The sequence below is a fragment of the Heterodontus francisci genome, unplaced genomic scaffold (genome assembly GCF_036365525.1).
Source record: "Heterodontus francisci isolate sHetFra1 unplaced genomic scaffold, sHetFra1.hap1 HAP1_SCAFFOLD_405, whole genome shotgun sequence".
NCBI lineage: Eukaryota > Metazoa > Chordata > Chondrichthyes > Heterodontiformes > Heterodontidae > Heterodontus > Heterodontus francisci.
In genome coordinates this window covers 1,275,190-1,300,427 of record NW_027141857.1, presented here as the reverse complement: position 1 = coordinate 1,300,427, position 25,238 = coordinate 1,275,190, and the positions used below count along the sequence as shown (strand labels likewise).

Genomic DNA, 25,238 nt, shown 5'->3' with positions numbered 1-25,238 from the left:
CTCCTCTCTCTCTCTCTGCTGCTGCCCTGCCCCTCTCTCTCTCTCTCTCTGCTCTCGCCGTGCTCCTCTCTCTCCGCTGCCGCCGTGCTCCTGTCTCTCTCCACTCTTGCCGTTCTCCTCTCTCCCTCTCCGCTCCCGCCCTGTTCCTCTCTCCCTTTCCACTCCTGCCATGCTCCTCTCTCTCTCCGCTCCCGCCGTGCTCCTCTCTCCGCTTCCGCCCTGCCCCTCTCTCTCTCTGCTCTTACCGTGCTCCTCTGTCTTTCCGCTCTTGCCGTGCTCCTCTCTCTCTCTTTCTCCGCTCTCGCTGTTCTCCTCTCTCTCTCCGCTGCTGCCCTGCTCCTCTCTCTCCCTCCGCTCCCGCTGTTCTCTCTCTCTCTCTCTGCTCTCGCCGTGCCCCTCCCTCTCTCCGCTCTCGCCGTGCCCCTCTCTCTCTCTCTCTCTCCGCTCTCGCCGTGCCCCTCTCTCTCTCCGCTCTCGCTGTTCTCCTCTCTCTCCACTGCTGCCCTGCTCCTCTCTCTCTCTCTCTCTCTCTCCGCTCCCGCCCTGCCCCCCTCTCTCTCTGCTCTCGCCGTGCTCCTCTGTCTTTCCTCTCTTGCCGTGCTCCTCTCTCTCTCTTTCTCCGCTCTCGCTGTTCTCCTCTCTCTCTCCGCTGCTGCCCTGCTCCTCTCTCTCTCTCTCTCTGCTCTCACCGTGCTCCTCTGTCTTTCCGCTCTTGCCGTGCTCCTCTCTCTCTCTTTCTCCACTCTCGCTGTTCTCCTCTCTCTCTCTCTGCTGCTGCCCTGCTCCTCTCTCTCTCTCTCTTCGCTCCCGCCCTGCCCCTCTCTCTCTCTCTCTGTGCTCTCGCCGTGCTCCTTTCTCTCTCTCCACTGCCGCCGTGCTCCTGTCTCTCTCCACTCTCGCCGTTCTCCTCTCTCCCTCTCTGCTCCCGCCCTGTTCCTCTCTCCCTTTCCACTCCTGCCATGCTCCTCTCTCTCTCCGTTCCCGCCGTGCTCTTCTCCCTCTCTCTCTCTCCACTCCCGCTGTGCTTCACTCTCTCTCTCCGCTCCCGCCGTGCTCCTCTCTCTCTCCGCTCCCGCCGTGCTCCTCTCTCTCTTTCCGCTCGCAGCGTGCTCCTCTCTCTCTCTCGCTCTGTCTCCGGTCTCCGACTCTGGGCTTTTTGAGTGTGATAGTGTGGTGGTGGAGGGAGTGAATGTTTAAGCTGGTGAATGGGGTGCCAATGAATTTCTACATTTCAGATGCAGAAGGGTGCTGTTTTCCATCGTAGTGGCCCATTGATCATTCTGTGTATGTCGCTGTAATGGGTAAATTGCAGCTTGGACTGAGACGGGTTTTCCAGGGATGGTCTGTGTCCTGGAAGATCCCTCCTCCTGGCTTATAGCGATATCAGTACAAGACTCCTCATTGGTAACCCAGGGAAATCTAACTGTCTTTCATGCCCCCTTTCAGGTTCAGCAATGCCAGAGCAGAGTTTGTCCTCGGAGTGTGACTGTCAGTGCTTGACCAACCCATCGCTGCCCTGTCCTTGTGTTGGAAGTCAGTTGTCATCTGAACAGCCATCACTCTCATGCCCATCAGCAGATCAGCCTGTGGAAACTCTGGACCTTCCCACACACTCGGGCGTTGAGCTGCCAGCACCAGTCAAGCCTGTTAATATTTAAAACTCAACTATGAATATATGTGGAAAAGTTTTGTTAAAGAATCCATTTGTGTGTCTGTGACTATTAGATACTGAGGGAGGGGAGAGGAGTTGGTGGGGTTCTTAAAGTGACCTAAATATACTCGTAATAGAAGATGTTCTGAGAACATTTGGACACTCCATGCTTTATGGCAGCGAATAAACCTGAAGCATCAGCCCCAGCCTCTTCCTCCATTTGGGCTTTCTGCTAGTGATTGAGGTCATAGCTGGGAGAGCAGCCGATTCTCCATGTACCTGCAGTCTGAGCACAATAGCCTGGTGTTCAAGACCATCCATCAATGCCACACCTAACAAGATGGCTGTGAGAGCAGCGAAGGCCACTCTCATGTGTCGCCGATTTGGAGAGAGTCATATGCATTTCCCAGACTCAGGTTCTTAAATGAAAAATGGCTGATTCCCAGGATGGATTCGTTTTGAAGTAAGTTGCTGCCCAGTTCAGTGGGTTAGTGCATCAGCTTTTCTGTTCTAGTCCACAGTCCAGTTCCTCTTCCTGATCAGGGACTGCTGAACCACAGACACAAGAGCAAGGGTCCATGCTTGGCCTGTGCTGAGTTTGTTGGTAATACAGGGTTGCAGTGCGAGTGTCAGGACAGCTTGGGATTGGGGTGAGGGGTATCAGGATGGAGGTGCGAGTGTTGGCACAGAGTCGGGGGGCAGTATTAGAAGAGGGAGAGGATGGGGGTGAAAGGCTCCAATGGGTCTGTGACTGATGAGTATCCAGCTGAAGGGTCTGCGCATCAGGCAGGTTTGTGAGTGGGCTCCACGGAGCTGAGTCAGTTTTCCTTTCCTTACCCTGTCCCTCGACTACTGGCCAGAGATAACATTGAGAGCCGTAAAGTGGAATCACAAAATACTGGGAATGAACAGCAGGTAAAAACGCAACCAGTTCCTGGCCTGTGCTGAAGGAGATGGAGCCAAACATTCCTTGCTGTCAGAGAATTCTTTTCCAGCATTTTGTGATTTTATTTTTGAGGAGCAACTGTAAGTGGGAATTCTAAGGGTGGGTTTTGCGGCTGAACCTGTAACTCTTGGGGCTGATAGTGATCAGGTAACCAACTTGCAACCTCACCCCTCTCTCTGTTCCGTTAGCACCCAAATCCCCTGCCCCCAAATCCCCTGCCCCCAAATCCCCTGCCCCCATAATCCCCCTCCCCCACCCAACTCTCCACACCAATAGTGGCTTCTCTCAATGATGCTGTTAGTAATGGGTTTGTTCACAATTGTGTTAATGTCAGGTATGATCCATCCTATTCACTGTATGAAATATCAAACAACTGATTCTGCACTTTACTAATTTGAATATATTTCTATTGAACAGAAAATCTGATTTTGAGGACTGTGGTTTGTGTGTGAGTTATTTGGTGTTTAACTGTTTCATGCAGGGGGTGGGTTTGCTGTTTTGGCCACACAGCTCGTGTATGATGCAGAAAGATATCAACAGCATGGGTTCACTCCCGGTACCGGCTCAGGTAGTTCATGGAGGCCTGCTTCCTCGTTTTGCCCCACACTTGAGGAGTGGTGACCCTCAAGCTATACATCACCAATAGTCTTTCTAATGGGGAGAGATTGCTATGGTCCTTTGGGACTATGGCTACAACAACTGTTTCATGCACCATACTGGGGGAGGACTAAGTGCCTTGGGTAATGTCCGCTAGCACCCAGGCCTCACCCATAGCTGGAGATCACCAGCAACTATGAGCAAGGGAGCTGGACTAAGAAAAATAACAGTAATGAAGAAAATACTGGCCCTGAAGAGTGACCGATCACCAGATCCAGGTGGTTTCCATCCCAGGGTTCAGAAGGTAGCTGAGAACATTGCAGTTGCCCTAATTATCTTCTGAATTTCCCTCAATTCAGGAAGCATGGCTGTAATTCTATAGCCCCCAACCCCCCAGGAGCACAGTGGCAGTTGGGGGTGTTGGAATGGCAGGGGCTGCTGTGCCCGTTACCTCCCGGCCCCTGCAGCTATTTTACCAGAAGCGGATGGGCATTTTGCCACCTGAGGAGGTTTCCCAGTAATACAAAACGGCCTCCTTGCAGGCTGGGGGCTGCCACTCCTGATCCAGCACCCTCAGTGCAATGGAGGGACCCCCCTCCCCCCTCCAGCAGCACAGGCTGCCCCCACTGGAACACCCCCCCCACCCACCCTTACATTTTTCCCCACCCGCCACATCGCTGCGGCCTGGCTGATTGGCCCTGGGAAGTCCCACCCCAACCTAAAGCGTAGCTACCCGACCCGAACACGACCAGACCTGATGACGTGTTGGGTTCAGGTGGGGTCTCTCTTCCGGGTCCAGCATTCGGGCTCGGGTCGGGTTGGATGTGGACAGAGCTGCCCTGCTCTGGGAAATAATCTTCAAATGAATTCAGGACGTCAAGGCAGGAAACGTGCAGTCCCGACTCCGCACTCTGCAGTAAAGACTGGCTACCTGACCAAAACCCGACTACATATGTCAAGTTCGGGTCGGGTCGGGCATTTAAAAAAATTAAAGGACTCCGGCCCAGGTCAGGTTTTAATTGTATACCCAAGCCAGGCTTTACCCTGACTTACCTTTTTCTCCCGTGTCATCGCTGGCTGGGTCTCGGGACTGCTGCAGTTCCAGACGTGGCCACTGCTCCCAGTGGTACTGCCAGCCCTCTGATTGACCAATCAATTCAGTCCGTGTGATAGCAAGAAATGACTGAAGACACTGGATACTGCAAAGGCTATGGGCCCTGACAATATTCTGGCAATAAGACTGAAGACTTGTGCTCCAGAACTTGCCACGTCCCTAGCCAAGCTGTTCCAGTACAGCTACAACACTGGCATCTACCCTGCAATGTAGAAAATTGCCCAGGTATATCCTGTACACATAAAGCAGGACAAATCCAACCCGGCCAATTACCGCCCCATCAGTCTACTCTCAATCATCAGTAAAGTGATGGAAGATGTCATCAAAAGTGCCATCAAGCGGCACTTGCTTAGCAATAACCTGCTCAGTGATGCTCAGTTTGGGTTCCGCCAGGGCCACTCAGCTCCTGACCTCATTACAGCCTTGGTTCAATCATGGACAAAAGAGCTGAACTCAGGAGGAGGTGAGAGTGACTGCCCTTGATATTAAGGCAGCATTTGACCGAGTATGGCATCAAGGAGCCCTAGCAAAACGAGTCAATGGGAATCAGGGGGAAAACCCTCCACTGGTTGGAGTCATACCTAGCGCAATAGAAGATGGTTGTGGTTGTTGGAGGTCAATCATCTGAGCTTCAGGACATCACTGCAGGAGTTCCTCAGGGTAGTGTCCTAGGCCCAACCATCTTCAGCTGCTTCATCAATGATCTTCACTCAAACATAAGGTCATAAATAGGGATGTTTGCACAATGTTCAGCACCATTTGCGACTCCTCAGATGCTGAAGCATTCCGTGCCCGCATGCAGCAAGACCTGGACAATATCCAGGCTTGGACTGTTAATTGGCAAGTAACATTCGGGCCACACGAGTGCAGGGCAATGACCATCTCCAATAAGAGGGAATCTAACTATCGAACCCATCATGGCCTGGCCAACTCTCTGCAAGAGCAATTCAGCTAGTCCCACTCCCTGCCCTTTCCTCATAACCCTGCATTGTCTTTCTCTTTAGATAATTATCCAATTCCCTTTTGAAAGCCATGCTTGAACCTGCCTCCACCACACTCTCAGACAGTGCATTCCAGATCCTAAACACTCACTGAACCTGCCTCCACCACACTCTCAGACAGTGCATTCCAGATCCTAAACACTCACTGAACCTGCCTCCACCACACTCTCAGACAGTGCATTCCAGATCCTAAACACTCACTGAACCTGCCTCCACCACACTCTCAGACAGTGCATTCCAGATCCTAAACACTCACTGAACCTGCCTCCACCACACTCTCAGACAGTGCATTCCAGATCCTAAACACTCAAAGAACAGTACAGCACAGGAACAGGCCATTCGGCCGTCCAAGCCTGCGCCGATCTTGATGCCTGCCGAAACTAACACCTTCTGCACTTCCGGGGCCCATATCCCTCTATTTCCTTCCTATTCATGTATTTGTCAAGATGTCTCTTAAACGTCGCTATCGTATCTGCTTCCGCCACCTCCCCTGGCAGCAAGTTCCAGGCACTCACCACCCTCTGTGTAAAGAACTTGCCTCGCACATCCCCTCTAAACTTTGCCCCTCGCACCTTAAACCTATGTCCCCTAGTAACTGACTCTTCCACCCTGGGGAAAAAGCTTCTGACTATCCACTCTGTCCATGCCGCTCATAACTTTGTAAACCTCTATCATGTCGCCCCTCCACCTCTGTCGTTCCAGTCAAAACAATCCGAGTTTATCCAACCTCTCTTCATAGCTAATGCCCTCCAGACCAGGCAGCATCCTGGTAAACCTCCTCTGTACCCTCTCCAAAGCCTCCACGTCCTTCTGGTAGTGTGGCGACCAGAATTGCACGCAATATTCTAAGTGTGGCCTAACTAAGGTTCTGTACAGCTGCAGCATGACTTGCCAATTTTTATACTCTATGCCCCGACCGATGAAGGCAAGCATGCCGTATGCCTTCTTGACTACCTTATCCACCTGCGTTGCCACTTTCAGTGACCTGTGGACCTGTACGCCCAGATCTCTCTGCCTGTCAATACTCCTAAGGGTTCTGCCATTTACTGTATACCTCCCACCTGCATTAGACCTTCCAAAATGCATCACCTCACATTTGTCCGGATTAAACTCCATCTGCCATTTCTCCGCCCAAGTCTCCAACCGATCTATATCCTGCTGTATCCTCTGACAATCCTCAACACTGTCCGCAACTCCACCAACCTTTGTGTTGTCCGCAAACTTACTAATCAGACCAGCTACATTTTCCTCCAAATCATTTATATATACTACAAAGAGCAAAGGTCCCAGCACTGATCCCTGCGGAACACCACTAGTCACATCCCTCCATTCAGAAAAACACCCATCCACTGCTACCCACTGTCTTCTAAGACTGAGCCAGTTCTGTATCCATCTTGCCAGCTCACCTCTGATCCTGTGTGACTTCACCTTTTGTACCAGTCTGCCATGAGGGACCTTGTCAAAGGCTTTACTAAAGTCCATATTGATAACATTCACTGCCCTTCCTTCATCAATCATCTTCGTCACTTCCTCAAAAAACTCAATCAAGTTAGTGAGACACGACCTCCCCTTCACAAAACCATGCTGCCTCTCGCTAATAAGTCCATTTGTTTCCAAATGGGAGTAAATCCTGTCCCGAAGAATCCTCTCTAATAATTTCCCTACCACTGACGTAAGGCTCACCGGCCTATAATTTCCTGGATTATCCTTGCTACCCTTCTTAAACAAAGGAACAAGGCTATTCTCCAGTCCTCTGGGACCTCACCTGTAGCCAATGAGGATGCAAAGATTTCTGTCAAGGCCCCAACAATCTCTTCCCTTGCCTCCCTCAGTATTCTAATATAGATCCCATCAGGCCCTGGGGACTTATCTACCTTAATGCTTTGCAAGGCACCCAACACCACCTCCTTTTTGATAATGAGATGACTGAGACTATCTGCACTCCCTTCCCTAGGCTCATCATCCACCAAGTCCTCCTTGGAGAAGGAACCTGCCTCCACCACAGTCTCAGACAGTGCATTCCAGATCCTAAACACTCACTGAACCTGCCTCCACCACACTCTCAGACAGTGCATTCCAGATCCTAAACACTCACTGAACCTGCCTCCACCACACTCTCAGACAGTGCATTCCAGATCCTAAACACTCACTGAACCTGCCTCCACCACACTCTCAGACAGTGCATTCCAGATCCTAAACACTCACTGAACCTGCCTCCACCATGCTCTCAGACAGTGTATTCCAGATCCTAAACACTCACTGTGTAAAAGAAATGTTTTCTCGTGTCATCTTTGGTCCTTTTGCTAATAGCCTTAAATTGTTTCAGGTTTGAATGACCTTTCATCAGATCATTGACCTGAAACGCTAACTCTGTTTCTCTCTCTACAGATGCTAGCACACCTGCTGAGCATTTCCAGCATTTTCTATTTTTATCTCAGATTTTTATCTGCAGTATTGTATTTTGGTGTGTGTTGTTTACTGCATGGCTCCGTGAAGTGTTGGCATGAACTCCAGAGGCCAAATGACCTCCCTCTGTGCTGTGAATGACACTACGACTGTGTGAAGCCTTTGGCACATCCTGAGGCCATGAAATGTGTTGCATTCTTCATGCATTGCTGGGGAATTCCTGATGCAATGCTGGGGAATTCAAAGAACAGTACAGCACAGGAACAGGCCATTCGGCCCTCCAGGCCTGCGCCGATCTTGATGCCTGCCGAAACTAACACCTTCTGCACTTCCGGGGTCCGTATGCCTCTATTCCCATCCTATTCATGTATTTGTCAAGATGTCTCTTAAATGTCTCTATGGTACCTGCTTCCACCACCTCCCCCGGCAACAAGTTCCAGGCACTCACCACCCTCTGTGTAAAGAACTTGCCTCGCACATCCCCTCTAAACTTTGCCCCTCTCACCTTAAACGTCTGTCCCCTAGTAACTGACTCTTCCACCCTGGGAAAAAGCTTCTGACTATCCACTCTGTCCATGCCGCTTATAACTTTGTAAACCTCTATCATGTCGCCCCTCCACCTCCATCGTTCCAGTGAAAACTATCCGAGTTTATCCGACCTCTCCTCACAGCTAATGCCTTCCAGACCAGGCAACATCCTGGTAAACCTCTTCTGTAAACTCTCCAAAGCCTCCACGTCCTTCTGGTAGTGTGGCGACCAGAATTGCACACAGTATTCTAAGTGTGGCCTAACTAAGGTTCTGTACAGTTGCAGCATGACTTGCCAATTTTTATACTCTATGCCCTGACCGATGAAGGCAAGCATGCCGTATGCCTTCTTGACTACCTTATCCACCTGCGTTGCCACTTTCAGTGACCTGTCGACCTGTACGCCCAGATCTCTCTGCCTGTCAATACTCCTAAGGGTTCTGCCATTTACTGTATACCTCCCACCTGCATTAGACCTTCCAAAATGCATTACCTCACATTTGTCCAGATTAAACTCCATATGCCATTTCTCCGCCCAAGTCTCCAACCGATCTATATCCTGCTGTATCCTCTGACAGTCCTCATCACTATCTGCAACTCCACCAACCTTTGTGTCGTCCGCAAACTTGCTAATTAGACCAGCTACATTTTCCTCCAAATCATTTATATATACTGCAAAGAGCAAAGGTCCCAGCATTGATCCCTGCGGAACACCACTAGTCACATCCCTCCATTCAGAAAAACACCCTTCCACTGCTGCCCTCTGTCTTCTATGACCGAGCCAGTTCTGTATCCATCTTGCCAGCTCACCTCTGATCCCATGTGACTTCACCTTTTGTACCAGTCTGCCATGAGGGACCTTGTCAAAGGCTTTACTGAAGTCCATGTAGACAACATCCACTGCCCTTCCTTCATCAATCATCTTCGTCACTTCCTCAAAAAACTCAATCAAGTTAGTGAGACACGACCTCCCCGTCACAAAACCATGCTGCCTCTCGCTAATAAGTTTGTTTGTTTCCAAATGGGAGTAAATCCTGTCCCGAAGAATCCTCTCTAATAATTTCCCTACCACTGATGTAAGGCTCACCGGCCTATAATTTCCTGGATTATCCTTGCGACCCTTCTTAAACAAAGGAACAACATTGGCTATTTCTGATGTATTTCTGATTCATTGCTGGGGAATTGCTGATGTTTTGCTGGGGAATTGCTGATGTTTTGCTGGGGAATTGCTGCTGTTTTGCTGGGGAATTGCTGCTGTTTTGCTGGGGAATTGCTGATGTTTTGCTGGGGAATTGCTGATGTTTTGCTGGGGAATTCCTGATGCATTGCTGGGGAATTGCTGATGTGTTTCTGGGGAATTGCTGATGTTTTTCTGGGGAATTGCTGATGTTTTGCTGGGGAATTGCTGATGTGTTGCTGGGGAATTGCTGATGTTTTGCTGGGGAATTGCTGATGTTTTGCAGGGGAATTCCTGATGCATTGCTGGGGAATTGCTGATGTGTTTCTGGGGAATTGCTGATGTTTTTCTGGGGAATTGCTGATGTTTTGCTGGGGAATTGCTGATGTGTTGCTGGGGAATTGCTGATGTTTTTCTGGGGAATTGCTGATTTGTTGCTGGGGAATTCCTGATGCATTGCTGGGGAATTGCTGATGTTTTTCTGGGGAATTGCTGATTTTTGCTGGAGAATTGCTGATGTGTTGCTGGGGAATTGCTGATGTGTTGCTGGGGAATTGCTGATGTTTTTCTGGGGAATTGCTGATGTTTTTCTGGGGAATTGCTGATGTGTTGCTGGGGAATTGCTGATGTTTTTCTGGGGAATTGCTGATGTTTTCCTGGGGAATTGCTGATGTTTTGCTGGGGAATTGCTGATGTTTTGCTGGGGAATTGCTGATGTTTTGCTGGGGAATTGCTGATGTTTTGATGGGGAATTGCTGTTGTGTTGCTGGGGAATTGCTGTTGTGTTGCTTGGGAATTGCTGATGTTTTGCTGGGGAATTGCTGATGTTTTGCTGGGGAATTGCTGCTGTTTTGCTGGGAAATTGCTGATGTTTTGCTTGGGAATTGCTGATGTTTTGCTGGGGAATTGCTGATGCATTGCTGGGGAATTGCTGATGTGTTTTTGGGGAATTGCTGATGTTTTTCTGGGGAATTGCTGATGTTTTGCTGGGGAATTGCTGATGTGTTGCTGGGGAATTGCTGATGTTTTTCTGGGGAATTGCTGATGTTTTTCTGGGGAATTGCTGATGTTTTGCTGGGGAATTGCTCATGTTTTGCTGGGGAATTGCTGATGTTTTGCTGGGGAATTGCTGATGTTTTGCTGGGAAATTGCTGAAGTTTTGCTGGGGAATTGCTGATGTGTTGCTGGGGAATTGCTGATGTGTTGCTGGGGAATTGCTGATGTTTTTCTGGGGAATTGCTGAAGTTTTGCTGGGGAATTGCTGATGTGTTGCTGGGGAATTGCTGATGTTTTGCTGGGGAATTGCTGATGTTTTGCTGTGGAATTGCTGAAGTTTTGCTGGGGAATTGCTGATGTGTTGCTGGGGAATTGCTGATGTGTTGCTGGGGAATTGCTGATGTTTTGCTGGGGAATTGCTGATGTTTTTCTGGGGAATTGCTGATGTTTTGCTGGGGAATTGCTGATGTGTTGCTGGGGAATTGCTGATTTGTTGCTGGGGAATTGCTGATGTGTTGCTGGGGAATTGCTGATGTTTTGCTGGGGAATTGCTGATGTGTTGCTGGGGAATTGCTGATGTTTTGCTGGGGAATTGCTGATGTTTTGCTGGGGAATTGCTGATGTTTTGCTGATGTTTTGCTGGGGAATTGCTGATGTTTTGCTGGGGAATTGCTGATGTGTTGCTGGGGAATTGCTGATGTTTTGCTGGGGAATTGCTGATGTTTTTCTGGGGAATTGCTGATGTTTTGCTGGGGAATTGCTGATGTTTTGCTGGGGAATTGCTGATGTTTTGCTGGGGAATTGCTTATGTTTTGCTGGGGAATTGCTAATTTGTTGCTGGGGAATTGCTAATTTGTTGCTGGGGAATTGCTGATGTGTTGCTGGGGAATTGCTGATGTTTTTCTGGGGAATTGCAGATGTTTTTCTGGGGAATTGCTGATGTTTTTTTGGGGAATTGCTGATGTTTTGCTGGGGAATTGCTGATGTGTTGCTGGGGAATTGCTGATGTGTTGCTGGGGAATTGCTGATGTTTTTCTGGGGAATTGCTGATGTTTTTTTGGGGAATTGCTGATGTGTTGCTGGGGAATTGCTGATGTTTTTCTGGGGAATTGCTGATGTTTTTCTGGGGAATTGCTGATGTTTTTCTGGGGAATTGCTGATGTTTTTTTGGGGAATTGCTGATGTGTTGCTGGGGAATTGCTGATGTTTTTCTGGGGAATTGCTGATGTTTTTCTGGGGAATTGCAGATATTTTTCTGGGGAATTGCTGATGTTTTGCTGGGGAATTGCTGATGTTTTTCTGGGGAATTGCTGATTTTTTTGGGGGGAATTGCTGATGTTTTTCTGGGGAATTGCTGATGTTTTTTTGGGGAATTGCTGATGTGTTGCTGGGGAATTGCTGATGTTTTGCAGGGGAATTGCTGATGTTTTTCTGGGGAATTGCTGTTGTGTTGCTGGGGAATTGCTGATGTTTTGCTGGGGAATTGCTGATGTTTTGCTGGGGAATTGCTGATGTTTTGCTGGGGAATTGCTGATGTGTTGCTGGGGAATTGCTGATGTTTTTCTGGGGAATTGCTGATGTTTTGCTGGGGAATTGCTGATGTTTTTCTGGGGAATTGCTGATGTTTTGCTGGGGAATTGCTGATGTTTTTCTGGGGAATTGCTGATGTTTTGCAGGGGAATTGCTGATGTTTTGCAGGGGAATTGCTGATGTTTTTCTGGGGAATTGCTGATGTTTTGCTGGGGAATTGCTGATGTTTTTCTGGGGAATTGCTGATGTTTTGCTGGGGAATTGCTGATGTTTTTCTGGGGAATTGCTGATGTTTTGCAGGGGAATTGCTGATGTTTTTCTGGGGAATTGCTGTTGTGTTGCTGGGGAATTGCTGATGTTTTGCTGGGGAATTGCTGATGTTTTCTGGGGAATTGCTGATGTTTTGCAGGGGAATTGCTGATGTTTTGCAGGGGAATTGCTGATGTTTTGCTGGGGAATTGCTGATGTTTTGCTGGGGAATTGCTGATGTTTTGCTGGGGAATTGCTGATGTGTTGCTGGGGAATTGCTGATGTGTTGCTGGGCAATTGCTGATGTTTTGCTGGGGAATTGCTTATGTTTTGCTGGGGAATTGCTAATTTGTTGCTGGGGAATTGCTGATGTTTTGCTGGGGAATTGCTAATTTGTTGCTGGGGAATTGCTGATGTGTTGCTGGGGAATTGCTGATGTTTTTCTGGGGAATTGCTGATGTTTTGCTGGGGAATTGCTGATGTGTTGCTGGGGAATTGCTGATGTTTTTCTGGGGAATTGCTGATGTTTTGCTGGGGAATTGCTGATGTTTTTCTGGGGAATTGCTGATGTTTTGCAGGGGAATTGCTGATGTTTTGCTGGGGAATTGCTGATGTTTTTCTGGGGAATTGCTGATGTTTTGCAGGGGAATTGCTGATGTTTTGCTGGGGAATTGCTGATGTTTTTCTGGGGAATTGCTGATGTTTTGCAGGGGAATTGCTGATGTTTTTCTGGGGAATTGCTGATGTTTTGCTGGGGAATTGCTGTTTTGTTGCTGGGGAATTGCTGATGTTTTGCTGGGGAATTGCTGATGTTTTGCTGGGGAATTGCTGATGTGTTGCTGATGTTTTGCTGATGTTTTGCTGGGGAATTGCTGATGTTTTGCTGGGGAATTGCTGATGTTTAGCTGGGGAATTGCTGATGTTTTGCTGGGGAATTGCTGATGTTTTGCAGGGGAATTGCTGATGTTTTTCTGGGGAATTGCTGATGTTTTGCTGGGGAATTGCTGTTGTGTTGCTGGGGAATTGCTGATGTTTTGCTGGGGAATTGCTGATGTTTTGCTGGGGAATTGCTGATGTTTTGCTCGGGAATTGCTGATGTTTTGATGGGGAATTGCTGTTGTGTTGCTGGGGAATTGCTGATGTTTTTCTGGGGAATTGCTGATGTTTTGCAGGGGAATTGCTGATGTTTTGCTGGGGAATTGCTGATGTTTTGCTGGGGAATTGCTGATGTTTTGCTGGGGAATTGCTGATGTGTTGCTGGGGAATTGCTGATGTGTTGCTGGGGAATTGCTGATGTTTTGCTGGGGAATTGCTTATGTTTTGCTGGGGAATTGCTAATTTGTTGCTGGGGAATTGCTGATGTTTTGCTGGGGAATTGCTAATTTGTTGCTGGGGAATTGCTGATGTGTTGCTGGGGAATTGCTGATGTTTTTCTGGGGAATTGCTGATGTTTTGCTGGGGAATTGCTGATGTGTTGCTGGGGAATTGCTGATGTTTTTCTGGGGAATTGCTGATGTTTTGCTGGGGAATTGCTGATGTTTTTCTGGGGAATTGCTGATGTTTTGCAGGGGAATTGCTGATGTTTTGCTGGGGAATTGCTGATGTTTTTCTGGGGAATTGCTGATGTTTTGCAGGGGAATTGCTGATGTTTTGCTGGGGAATTGCTGATGTTTTTCTGGGGAATTGCTGATGTTTTGCAGGGGAATTGCTGATGTTTTTCTGGGGAATTGCTGATGTTTTGCTGGGGAATTGCTGTTTTGTTGCTGGGGAATTGCTGATGTTTTGCTGGGGAATTGCTGATGTTTTGCTGGGGAATTGCTGATGTGTTGCTGATGTTTTGCTGATGTTTTGCTGGGCAATTGCTGATTTTTAAGCTGGGGAATTGCTGATGTTTTGCTGGGGAATTGCTGATGTTTTGCAGGGGAATTGCTGATGTTTTTCTGGGGAATTGCTGATGTTTTGCTGGGGAATTGCTGTTGTGTTGCTGGGGAATTGCTGATGTTTTGCTGGGGAATTGCTGATGTTTTGCTGGGGAATTGCTGATGTTTTGCTCGGGAATTGCTGATGTTTTGATGGGGAATTGCTGTTGTGTTGCTGGGGAATTGCTGATGTTTTTCTGGGGAATTGCTGATGTTTTTTTGGGGAATTGCTGATGTGTTGCTGGGGAATTGCTGATGTGTTGCTGGGGAATTGCTGATGTTTTTCTGGGGAATTGCTGATGTTTTGCTGGGGAATTGCTGATGTTTTTCTGGGGAATTGCTGATGTTTTGCTGGGGAATTGCTGATGTTTTTCTGGGGAATTGCTGATGTTTTGCTGGGGAATTGCTGATGTTTTGCTGGAGAATTGCTGATGTTTTGCTGGGGAATTGCTGATGTTTTGCTGGGGAATTGCTGATGTGTTGCTGGGGAATTGCTGATGTTTTTCTGGGGAATTGCTGATGTTTTTCTGGGGAATTGCTGATGTTTTGCTGGGGAATTGCTGATGTTTTTCTGGGGAATTGCTGATGTTTAGCTGGGGAATTGCTGATGTTTTTCTGGGGAATTACTGATGTCTTGCTGGGGAATTGCTGATGTTTTTCTGGGGAATTGCTGATTTTTTTTGAGGAATTGCTGATGTTTTTTTGGGGAATTGCTGATGTTTTGCTGGGGAATTGCTGATGTGTTGCTGGGGAATTGCTGATGTTTTTCTGGGGAATTGCTGATGTGTTGCTGGGGAATTGCTGATGTTTTGCTGGGGAATTGCTGATGTTTTTCTGGGGAATTGCTGAAGTTTTGCTGGGGAATTGCTGATCTTTTTCTGGGGAATTGCTGATGTTTTTCTGGGGAATTGCTGATGTTTTTCTGGGGAATTGCTGATGTTTTGCAGGGGAATTGCTGATGTTTTGCTGGGGAATTGCTGATGTTTTGCTGGGGAATTGCTGATGTTTTGCTGGGGAATTGCTGATGTTTTGCTGGGGAATTGCTGATGTGTTGCTGGGGAATTGCTTATGTTTTGCTGGGGAATTGCAAATTTGTTGCTGGGGAATTGCTGATGTTTTGCTGGGGAATTGCTGATGTTTTGCTGGGGAATTGCTAATTTGTTGCTGGGGAATTGCTGATGTGTTGCTGGGGAATTGCTGATGTTTTTCTGGGGAATTGCTGATGTTTTTCTGGGGAATTGCTGATGTTTTGCTGGGGAATTGCTGTTGTGTTGCTGGGGAATTGCTGATGTTTTGCTGGGGAATTGCTGATGTTTTGCTGGGGAATTGCTGATGTTTTGCTGGGGAATTGCTGATGTGTTGCTGATGTTTTGCTGATGTTTTGCTGGGGAATTGCTGATGTTTTGCTGGGGAATTGCTGATGTTTAGCTGGGGAATTGCTGATGTTTTGCTGGGGAATTGCTGATGTTTTGCAGGGGAATTGCTGATGTTTTTCTGGGGAATTGCTGATGTTTTGCTGGGGAATTGCTGTTGTGTTGCTGGGGAATTGCTGATGTTTTGCTGGGGAATTGCTGATGTTTTGCTGGGGAATTGCTGATGTTTTGCTCGGGAATTGCTGATGTTTTGATGGGGAATTGCTGTTGTGTTGCTGGGGAATTGCTGATGTTTTTCTGGGGAATTGCTGATGTTTTGCAGGGGAATTGCTGATGTTTTGCTGGGGAATTGCTGATGTTTTGCTGGGGAATTGCTGATGTTTTGCTGGGGAATTGCTGATGTGTTGCTGGGGAATTGCTGATGTGTTGCTGGGGAATTGCTGATGTTTTGCTGGGGAATTGCTTATGTTTTGCTGGGGAATTGCTAATTTGTTGCTGGGGAATTGCTGATGTTTTGCTGGGGAATTGCTAATTTGTTGCTGGGGAATTGCTGATGTGTTGCTGGGGAATTGCTGATGTTTTTCTGGGGAATTGCTGATGTTTTGCTGGGGAATTGCTGATGTGTTGCTGGGGAATTGCTGATGTTTTTCTGGGGAATTGCTGATGTTTTGCTGGGGAATTGCTGATGTTTTTCTGGGGAATTGCTGATGTTTTGCAGGGGAATTGCTGATGTTTTGCTGGGGAATTGCTGATGTTTTTCTGGGGAATTGCTGATGTTTTGCAGGGGAATTGCTGATGTTTTGCTGGGGAATTGCTGATGTTTTTCTGGGGAATTGCTGATGTTTTGCAGGGGAATTGCTGATGTTTTTCTGGGGAATTGCTGATGTTTTGCTGGGGAATTGCTGTTTTGTTGCTGGGGAATTGCTGATGTTTTGCTGGGGAATTGCTGATGTTTTGCTGGGGAATTGCTGATGTGTTGCTGATGTTTTGCTGATGTTTTGCTGGGCAATTGCTGATTTTTAAGCTGGGGAATTGCTGATGTTTTGCTGGGGAATTGCTGATGTTTTGCAGGGGAATTGCTGATGTTTTTCTGGGGAATTGCTGATGTTTTGCTGGGGAATTGCTGTTGTGTTGCTGGGGAATTGCTGATGTTTTGCTGGGGAATTGCTGATGTTTTGCTGGGGAATTGCTGATGTTTTGCTCGGGAATTGCTGATGTTTTGATGGGGAATTGCTGTTGTGTTGCTGGGGAATTGCTGATGTTTTTCTGGGGAATTGCTGATGTTTTTTTGGGGAATTGCTGATGTGTTGCTGGGGAATTGCTGATGTGTTGCTGGGGAATTGCTGATGTTTTTCTGGGGAATTGCTGATGTTTTGCTGGGGAATTGCTGATGTTTTTCTGGGGAATTGCTGATGTTTTGCTGGGGAATTGCTGATGTTTTTCTGGGGAATTGCTGATGTTTTGCTGGGGAATTGCTGATGTTTTGCTGGAGAATTGCTGATGTTTTGCTGGGGAATTGCTGATGTTTTGCTGGGGAATTGCTGATGTGTTGCTGGGGAATTGCTGATGTTTTTCTGGGGAATTGCTGATGTTTTTCTGGGGAATTGCTGATGTTTTGCTGGGGAATTGCTGATGTTTTTCTGGGGAATTGCTGATGTTTAGCTGGGGAATTGCTGATGTTTTTCTGGGGAATTACTGATGTCTTGCTGGGGAATTGCTGATGTTTTTCTGGGGAATTGCTGATTTTTTTTGAGGAATTGCTGATGTTTTTTTGGGGAATTGCTGATGTTTTGCTGGGGAATTGCTGATGTGTTGCTGGGGAATTGCTGATGTTTTTCTGGGGAATTGCTGATGTGTTGCTGGGGAATTGCTGATGTTTTGCTGGGGAATTGCTGATGTTTTTCTGGGGAATTGCTGAAGTTTTGCTGGGGAATTGCTGATCTTTTTCTGGGGAATTGCTGATGTTTTTCTGGGGAATTGCTGATGTTTTGCAGGGGAATTGCTGATGTTTTGCTGGGGAATTGCTGATGTTTTTCTGGGGAATTGCTGATGTTTTTCTGGGGAATTGCTGATGTTTTGCAGGGGAATTGCTGATGTTTTGCTGGGGAATTGCTGATGTTTTGCTGGGGAATTGCTGATGTTTTGCTGGGGAATTGCTGATGTTTTGCTGGGGAATTGCTGATGTGTTGCTGGGGAATTGCTTATGTTTTGCTGGGGAATTGCAAATTTGTTGCTGGGGAATTGCTGATGTTTTGCTGGGGAATTGCTGATGTTTTGCTGGGGAATTGCTAATTTGTTGCTGGGGAATTGCTGATGTGTTGCTGGGGAATTGCTGATGTTTTTCTGGGGAATTGCTGATGTTTTTCTGGGGAATTGCTGATGTTTTGCTGGGGAATTGCTGTTGTGTTGCTGGGGAATTGCTGATGTTTTGCTGGGGAATTGCTGATGTTTTGCTGGGGAATTGCTGATGTTTTTCTGGGGAATTGCTGATGTTTTGCTGGGGAATTGCTGTTGTGTTGCTGGGGAATTGCTGATGTTTTGCTGGGGAATTGCTGATGTTTTGCTGGGGAATTGCTGATGTTTTGCTGGGGAATTGCTGATGTTTTGCTGGGGAATTGCTGTTGTGTTGCTGGGGAATTGCTGATGTTTTGCTGGGGAATTGCTGATGTTTTGCTGGGGAATTGCTGATGTTTTGCTGGGGAATTGCTGATGTTTTGCTGGGGAATTGCTGATGTTTTGATGGGGAATTGCTGATGTTTTGCTGGGGAATTGCTGATGTTTAGCTGGGGAATTGCTGATGTTTTGCTGGGCAATTGCTGATGTGTTGCTGGGGAATTGCTGATGTTTTGCTGGGGAATTGCTTATGTTTTGCTGGGGAATTGCTAATTTGTTGCTGGGGAATTGCTGATGTTTTGCTGGGGAATTGCTAATTTGTTGCTGGGGAATTGCTGATGTGTTGCTGGGGAATTGCTGATGTTTTTCTGGGGAATTGCTGATGTTTTGCTGGGGAATTGCTGATGTGTTGCTGGGGAATTGCTGATGTTTTTCTGGGGAATTGCTGATGTTTTGCTGGGGAATTGCTGATGTTTTTCTGGGGAATTGCTGATGTTTTGCAGGGGAATTGCTGATGTTTTGCTGGGGAATTGCTGATGTTTTTCTGGGGAATTGCTGATGTTTTGCAGGGGAATTGCTGATGTTTTGCTGGGGAATTGCTGATGTTTTTCTGGGGAATTGCTGATGTTTTGCAGGGGAATTGCTGATGTTTTTCTGGGGAATTGCTGATGTTTTGCTGGGGAATTGCTGTTTTGTTGCTGGGGAATTGCTGATGTTTTGCTGGGGAATTGCTGATGTTTTGCTGGGGAATTGCTGATGTGTTGCTGATGTTTTGCTGATGTTTTGCTGGGCAATTGCTGATTTTTAAGCTGGGGAATTGCTGATGTTTTGCTGGGGAATTGCTGATGTTTTGCAGGGGAATTGCTGATGTTTTTCTGGGGAATTGCTGATGTTTTGCTGGGGAATTGCTGTTGTGTTGCTGGGGAATTGCTGATGTTTTGCTGGGGAATTGCTGATGTTTTGCTGGGGAATTGCTGATGTTTTGCTCGGGAATTGCTGATGTTTTGATGGGGAATTGCTGTTGTGTTGCTGGGGAATTGCTGATGTTTTTCTGGGGAATTGCTGATGTTTTTTTGGGGAATTGCTGATGTGTTGCTGGGGAATTGCTGATGTGTTGCTGGGGAATTGCTGATGTTTTTCTGGGGAATTGCTGATGTTTTGCTGGGGAATTGCTGATGTTTTTCTGGGGAATTGCTGATGTTTTGCTGGGGAATTGCTGATGTTTTTCTGGGGAATTGCTGATGTTTTGCTGGGGAATTGCTCATGTTTTGCTGGAGAATTGCTGATGTTTTGCTGGGGAATTGCTGATGTTTTGCTGGGGAATTGCTGATGTGTTGCTGGGGAATTGCTGATGTTTTTCTGGGGAATTGCTGATGTTTTTCTGGGGAATTGCTGATGTTTTGCTGGGGAATTGCTGATGTTTTTCTGGGGAATTGCTGATGTTTAGCTGGGGAATTGCTGATGTTTTTCTGGGGAATTACTGATGTCTTGCTGGGGAATTGCTGATGTTTTTCTGGGGAATTGCTGATTTTTTTTGAGGAATTGCTGATGTTTTTTTGGGGAATTGCTGATGTTTTGCTGGGGAATTGCTGATGTGTTGCTGGGGAATTGCTGATGTTTTTCTGGGGAATTGCTGATGTGTTGCTGGGGAATTGCTGATGTTTTGCTGGGGAATTGCTGATGTTTTTCTGGGGAATTGCTGAAGTTTTGCTGGGGAATTGCTGATCTTTTTCTGGGGAATTGCTGATGTTTTTCTGGGGAATTGCTGATGTTTTTCTGGGGAATTGCTGATGTTTTGCAGGGGAATTGCTGATGTTTTGCTGGGGAATTGCTGATGTTTTGCTGGGGAATTGCTGATGTTTTGCTGGGGAATTGCTGATGTTTTGCTGGGGAATTGCTGATGTGTTGCTGGGGAATTGCTGATGTGTTGCTGGGGAATTGCTGATGTTTTGCTGGGGAATTGCTTATGTTTTGCTGGGGAATTGCAAATTTGTTGCTGGGGAATTGCTGATGTTTTGCTGGGGAATTGCTGATGTTTTGCTGGGGAATTGCTAATTTGTTGCTGGGGAATTGCTGATGTGTTGCTGGGGAATTGCTGATGTTTTTCTGGGGAATTGCTGATGTTTTTCTGGGGAATTGCTGATGTTTTTCTGGGGAATTGCTGATGTTTTGCTGGGGAATTGCTGATGTTTTTCTGGGGAATTGCTGATGTTTTGCTGGGGAATTGCTGTTGTGTTGCTGGGGAATTGCTGATGTTTTGCTGGGGAATTGCTGATGTTTTGCTGGGGAATTGCTGATGTTTTGCTGGGGAATTGCTGATGTTTTGCTGGGGAATTGCTGTTGTGTTGCTGGGGAATTGCTGATGTTTTGCTGGGGAATTGCTGATGTTTTGCTGGGGAATTGCTGATGTTTTGCTGGGGAATTGCTGATGTTTTGCTGGGGAATTGCTGATGTTTTGATGGGGAATTGCTGATGTTTTGCTGGGGAATTGCTGATGTTTAGCTGGGGAATTGCTGATGTTTTGCTGGGCAATTGCTGATGTTTTGCAGGGGAATTGCTGATGTTTTGCAGGGGAATTGCTGATGTTTTTCTGGGGAATTGCTGATGTTTTGCTGGGGAATTGCTGTTGTGTTGCTGGGGAATTGCTGATGTGTTGCTGGGGAATTGCTGATGTTTTTCTGGGGAATTGCTGATGTTTTGCTGGGGAATTGCTGATGTTTTTCTGGGGAATTGCTGATGTTTTGCTGGGGAATTGCTGATGTTTTTCTGGGGAATTGCTGATGTTTTGCTGGGGAATTGCTCATGTTTTGCTGGAGAATTGCTGATGTTTTGCTGGGGAATTGCTGATGTTTTGCTGGGGAATTGCTGATGTGTTGCTGGGGAATTGCTGATGTTTTTCTGGGGAATTGCTGATGTTTTTCTGGGGAATTGCTGATGTTTTGCTGGGGAATTGCTGATGTTTTTCTGGGGAATTGCTGATGTTTAGCTGGGGAATTGCTGATGTTTTTCTGGGGAATTACTGATGTCTTGCTGGGGAATTGCTGATGTTTTTCTGGGGAATTGCTGATTTTTTTTGAGGAATTGCTGATGTTTTTTTGGGGAATTGCTGATGTTTTGCTGGGGAATTGCTGATGTGTTGCTGGGGAATTGCTGATGTTTTTCTGGGGAATTGCTGATGTGTTGCTGGGGAATTGCTGATGTTTTGCTGGGGAATTGCTGATGTTTTTCTGGGGAATTGCTGAAGTTTTGCTGGGGAATTGCTGATCTTTTTCTGGGGAATTGCTGATGTTTTTCTGGGGAATTGCTGATGTTTTTCTGGGGAATTGCTGATGTTTTGCAGGGGAATTGCTGATGTTTTGCTGGGGAATTGCTGATGTTTTGCTGGGGAATTGCTGATGTTTTGCTGGGGAATTGCTGATGTTTTGCTGGGGAATTGCTGATGTGTTGCTGGGGAATTGCTGATGTGTTGCTGGGGAATTGCTGATGTTTTGCTGGGGAATTGCTTATGTTTTGCTGGGGAATTGCAAATTTGTTGCTGGGGAATTGCTGATGTTTTGCTGGGGAATTGCTGATGTTTTGCTGGGGAATTGCTAATTTGTTGCTGGGGAATTGCTGATGTGTTGCTGGGGAATTGCTGATGTTTTTCTGGGGAATTGCTGATGTTTTTCTGGGGAATTGCTGATGTTTTTCTGGGGAATTGCTGATGTTTTGCTGGGGAATTGCTGATGTTTTTCTGGGGAATTGCTGATGTTTTGCTGGGGAATTGCTGTTGTGTTGCTGGGGAATTGCTGATGTTTTGCTGGGGAATTGCTGATGTTTTGCTGGGGAATTGCTGATGTTTTGCTGGGGAATTGCTGATGTTTTGCTGGGGAATTGCTGTTGTGTTGCTGGGGAATTGCTGATGTTTTGCTGGGGAATTGCTGATGTTTTGCTGGGGAATTGCTGATGTTTTGCTGGGGAATTGCTGATGTTTTGCTGGGGAATTGCTGATGTTTTGATGGGGAATTGCTGATGTTTTGCTGGGGAATTGCTGATGTTTAGCTGGGGAATTGCTGATGTTTTGCTGGGCAATTGCTGATGTTTTGCAGGGGAATTGCTGATGTTTTGCAGGGGAATTGCTGATGTTTTTCTGGGGAATTGCTGATGTTTTGCTGGGGAATTGCTGTTGTGTTGCTGGGGAATTGCTGATGTTTTGCTGGGGAATTGCTGATGTTTTGCTCGGGAATTGCTGATGTTTTGATGGGGAATTGCTGATGTTTTGCTGGGGAATTGCTGATGTTTTGATGGGGAATTGCTGATGTTTTGCTGGGGAATTGCTGATGTTTAGCTGGGGAATTGCAGATGTTTTGCTGGGGAATTGCTGATGTTTTGCTGGGGAATTGCTGATGTTTTTCTGGGGAATTGCTGATGTTTTGCTGGGGAATTGCTGTTGTGTTGCTGGGGAATTGCTGATGTTTTGCAGGGGAATTGCTGATGTTTTGCTGGGGAATTGCTGATGTTTTGCTGGGGAATTGCTGTTATGTTGCTGGGGAATTGCTGATGTTTTGCTGGGGAATTGCTGATGTTTTGATGGGGAGTTGCTGTTGTGTTGCTGGGGAATTGCTGATGTTTTTCTGGGGAATTGCTGATGTTTGCAGGGGAATTGCTGATGTTTTTCTGGGGAATTGCTGATGTTTTGCAGGGGAATTGCTGATGTTTTGCTGGGGAATTGCTGATGTTTTTCTGGGGAATTGCTGTTGTGTTGCTGGGGAATTGCTGATGTTTTGCTGGGGAATTGCTGATGTTTTGCTGGGGAATTGCTGATGTTTTGCTGGGGAATTGCTGATGTTTTGCTGGGGAATTGCTGATGTTTTGATGGGGAATTGCTGATGTTTTGCTGGGGAATTGCTGATGTTTAGCTGGGGAATTGCTGATGTTTTGCTGGGCAATTGCTGATGTTTTGCAGGGGAATTGCTGATGTTTTGCAGGGGAATTGCTGATGTTTTTCTGGGGAATTGCTGATGTTTTGCTGGGGAATTGCTGTTGTGTTGCTGGGGAATTGCTGATGTGTTGCTGGGGAATTGCTGATGTTTTTCTGGGGAATTGCTGATGTTTTGCTGGGGAATTGCTGATGTTTTTCTGGGGAATTGCTGATGTTTTGCTGGGGAATTGCTGATGTTTTTCTGGGGAATTGCTGATGTTTTGCTGGGGAATTGCTCATGTTTTGCTGGAGAATTGCTGATGTTTTGCTGGGGAATTGCTGATGTTTTGCTGGGGAATTGCTGATGTGTTGCTGGGGAATTGCTGATGTTTTTCTGGGGAATTGCTGATGTTTTTCTGGGGAATTGCTGATGTTTTGCTGGGGAATTGCTGATGTTTTTCTGGGGAATTGCTGATGTTTAGCTGGGGAATTGCTGATGTTTTTCTGGGGAATTACTGATGTCTTGCTGGGGAATTGCTGATGTTTTTCTGGGGAATTGCTGATTTTTTTTGAGGAATTGCTGATGTTTTTTTGGGGAATTGCTGATGTTTTGCTGGGGAATTGCTGATGTGTTGCTGGGGAATTGCTGATGTTTTTCTGGGGAATTGCTGATGTGTTGCTGGGGAATTGCTGATGTTTTGCTGGGGAATTGCTGATGTTTTTCTGGGGAATTGCTGAAGTTTTGCTGGGGAATTGCTGATCTTTTTCTGGGGAATTGCTGATGTTTTTCTGGGGAATTGCTGATGTTTTTCTGGGGAATTGCTGATGTTTTGCAGGGGAATTGCTGATGTTTTGCTGGGGAATTGCTGATGTTTTGCTGGGGAATTGCTGATGTTTTGCTGGGGAATTGCTGATGTTTTGCTGGGGAATTGCTGATGTGTTGCTGGGGAATTGCTGATGTGTTGCTGGGGAATTGCTGATGTTTTGCTGGGGAATTGCTTATGTTTTGCTGGGGAATTGCAAATTTGTTGCTGGGGAATTGCTGATGTTTTGCTGGGGAATTGCTGATGTTTTGCTGGGGAATTGCTAATTTGTTGCTGGGGAATTGCTGATGTGTTGCTGGGGAATTGCTGATGTTTTTCTGGGGAATTGCTGATGTTTTTCTGGGGAATTGCTGATGTTTTTCTGGGGAATTGCTGATGTTTTGCTGGGGAATTGCTGATGTTTTTCTGGGGAATTGCTGATGTTTTGCTGGGGAATTGCTGTTGTGTTGCTGGGGAATTGCTGATGTTTTGCTGGGGAATTGCTGATGTTTTGCTGGGGAATTGCTGATGTTTTGCTGGGGAATTGCTGATGTTTTGCTGGGGAATTGCTGTTGTGTTGCTGGGGAATTGCTGATGTTTTGCTGGGGAATTGCTGATGTTTTGCTGGGGAATTGCTGATGTTTTGCTGGGGAATTGCTGATGTTTTGCTGGGGAATTGCTGATGTTTTGATGGGGAATTGCTGATGTTTTGCTGGGGAATTGCTGATGTTTAGCTGGGGAATTGCTGATGTTTTGCTGGGCAATTGCTGATGTTTTGCAGGGGAATTGCTGATGTTTTGCAGGGGAATTGCTGATGTTTTTCTGGGGAATTGCTGATGTTTTGCTGGGGAATTGCTGTTGTGTTGCTGGGGAATTGCTGATGTTTTGCTGGGGAATTGCTGATGTTTTGCTCGGGAATTGCTGATGTTTTGATGGGGAATTGCTGATGTTTTGCTGGGGAATTGCTGATGTTTTGATGGGGAATTGCTGATGTTTTGCTGGGGAATTGCTGATGTTTAGCTGGGGAATTGCAGATGTTTTGCTGGGGAATTGCTGATGTTTTGCTGGGGAATTGCTGATGTTTTTCTGGGGAATTGCTGATGTTTTGCTGGGGAATTGCTGTTGTGTTGCTGGGGAATTGCTGATGTTTTGCAGGGGAATTGCTGATGTTTTGCTGGGGAATTGCTGATGTTTTGCTGGGGAATTGCTGTTATGTTGCTGGGGAATTGCTGATGTTTTGCTGGGGAATTGCTGATGTTTTGATGGGGAGTTGCTGTTGTGTTGCTGGGGAATTGCTGATGTTTTTCTGGGGAATTGCTGATGTTTGCAGGGGAATTGCTGATGTTTTTCTGGGGAATTGCTGATGTTTTGCAGGGGAATTGCTGATGTTTTGCTGGGGAATTGCTGATGTTTTTCTGGGGAATTGCTGATGTTT

At 46.7% G+C, this 25,238-nt stretch overlaps 1 protein-coding gene across 3 annotated transcripts in view; it reads left to right on the top strand.

Annotated features, from left to right (window-relative positions):
- LOC137365575 (glutamine-rich protein 2-like) overlaps positions 1 to 3,018 on the top strand; it is a 236,765-nt gene extending 233,747 nt beyond the window's left edge. For all 3 annotated transcript variants that reach the window (XM_068027956.1, XM_068027955.1, XM_068027954.1), the window contains one exon: positions 1,447 to 3,018. In XM_068027956.1, the coding sequence (XP_067884057.1) occupies positions 1,447 to 1,658 (212 nt within the window). In that variant the 3' untranslated portion in view covers positions 1,659 to 3,018. The remainder of the gene's footprint in view (positions 1 to 1,446) is intronic.
- The last annotated feature ends 22,220 nt before the right edge of the window (positions 3,019 to 25,238 follow it).